The sequence below is a fragment of the Berghia stephanieae genome, chromosome 2, assembly GCF_034508935.2.
Source record: "Berghia stephanieae isolate SIO BIC M18660-M18661 chromosome 2, UCSD_Bste_1.3, whole genome shotgun sequence".
NCBI classification, from domain to species: domain Eukaryota; kingdom Metazoa; phylum Mollusca; class Gastropoda; order Nudibranchia; family Aeolidiidae; genus Berghia; species Berghia stephanieae.
In genome coordinates, this window is record NC_088361.1 from 60002231 (window position 1) to 60003888 (window position 1658).

At 32.7% G+C, this 1658-nt stretch overlaps 1 protein-coding gene across 2 annotated transcripts in view; it reads right to left on the bottom strand.

Annotated features, from left to right (window-relative positions):
* LOC144965259 (cytosolic carboxypeptidase 1-like) overlaps positions 1-855 on the bottom strand; it is a 54839-nt gene extending 53984 nt beyond the window's left edge. The window contains exon 1 of one of the 2 annotated variants that reach the window (XM_078900405.1): positions 649-855. In XM_078900405.1, the coding sequence (XP_078756531.1) occupies positions 649-653 (5 nt within the window). In that variant the 5' untranslated portion in view covers positions 654-855. Of the gene's footprint in view, positions 1-48; positions 203-648 lie in introns of those variants that run through there. The other variant, XM_078900408.1, reaches the window with a different exon arrangement.
* Positions 856-1658: the final 803 nt, after the last annotated feature.

The following is a 1658-nucleotide window of genomic DNA, read 5'->3' on the forward strand; positions in this document are numbered from 1 at the left end:
TTTCAGATGCTATTTTATTATCCATCGTACTTAATAAAATTACTTAACCCAAGTTCCGTATTTTTCACAGTAAATTTTGAGCACCTCAATCAACCCGACATAACACCAATTTCAGGCGATAGGTTATATATGTAAAATCCAGTGCCGTGAGGCGAACCATAACCAAGGTTACACATATGTATGTAAAGGTAGCCTCGACTGTAACACGTGTAGGCTATTGTAATAATATATTATAATATATTTGAGTTGTTTGGCTATGTATGAATGTAGTGGTTCGGCTGTGTGTAATTATGTTAGAATTCTTTATAGAGTTACGCATTTTGTGTTGTGCATGTTTTGCATGTGAGTGTGAATGTTGACTGAGCGAACGTTTAAGCACTCTTGGTTCATTAGGAACATCGTTAGACGATTGTTTTGTGTGAGTTAGTTACTGAAAGAACTCTGTCCGAGCTGTCGTAATATATTAATTTAAATTTACCATATGATTGATAATAAATAACTTGAATTAACGAAGTCTGAGCTCGTTACATTTGGGGGCACGTAATTAAATTCTTGAATTATGCACTTTCAAATATTATATTCATCTTCCTCAATGCGACATATTATATAAACTCCATCCACTGATATTTTCGGCTATAAATTACACACCTCATCAATTAAATCATCCCGACATAATAGCCTACAGCTTGGGATGGATATATTCACATAATGTTCACTTTCTGTTTTTCATTCACATTTTAAGCCAACATTTTTACAACTCGCCCGCAGCATCACAAATCCAGGCTTCCATTTGAATAACACGAACGAAATACTAACTAGATAATGTGTAAGCATCAAATTTGTTTTTTAAATGTCGGGGTCCATGTGTAGGCTGTAACATTATAAGTGTTCAGAAATGACTAACCATTTACAAGTGATAAAACGTTACAGATTCACAATTATTAGATGTGAAACAATTAGCATGAAGATCCGGCTAAAGCTAAAATAATAACACTGTACAAAGGATTAATTATGACCTTATGGAGGTACCAGTATAAAAATACTGATCAAATAAAGTCAAATAAAATACAAATTCAGTCGAGGTATCAAATTTCTAATATTCATCCATTTAATGTTGACTGACACAAGTCAAAGTCAATACTAACAATCTAGAAGATAGGTAAGATAAGATGAACTTTATTTATCCACTTATGGAAATTTACACTTGGTGTTCTACACAAATTATAATAAAACAAATAATATAAAAAGGAAACATAATGACATCGATATAAACCAAAAAAAAAAAAAAAAAAACTAAATAAAAAAATTAACAAAACTAAACACTTAAAACAAAAAAAATCTCTCATTACCTCCCGAATTCATTCGACCTTCGTTTTCTCTATGGACTGTAAAAAGTAATGTACAAATTGAATTTTATAATAACTCCAAAAGGGAACAAAATACCAAACACCGAACGTTTAGGGCTCTAAGCCCTTCTTCAACCAATAACAAAAAGAGAAGGGAAAAAAAACAAACACACTGATTGCGTAAGTCGGTTTATATGGAGAACAAGGAATTTAAACTCCAAGGCCTACCGGTAATTAGGTCTGACCTAGACGCTAGCATTGCGGACTACACCAGGTCTAAAAATAGACCCAGCTACCCAATCTTCTTTCTTT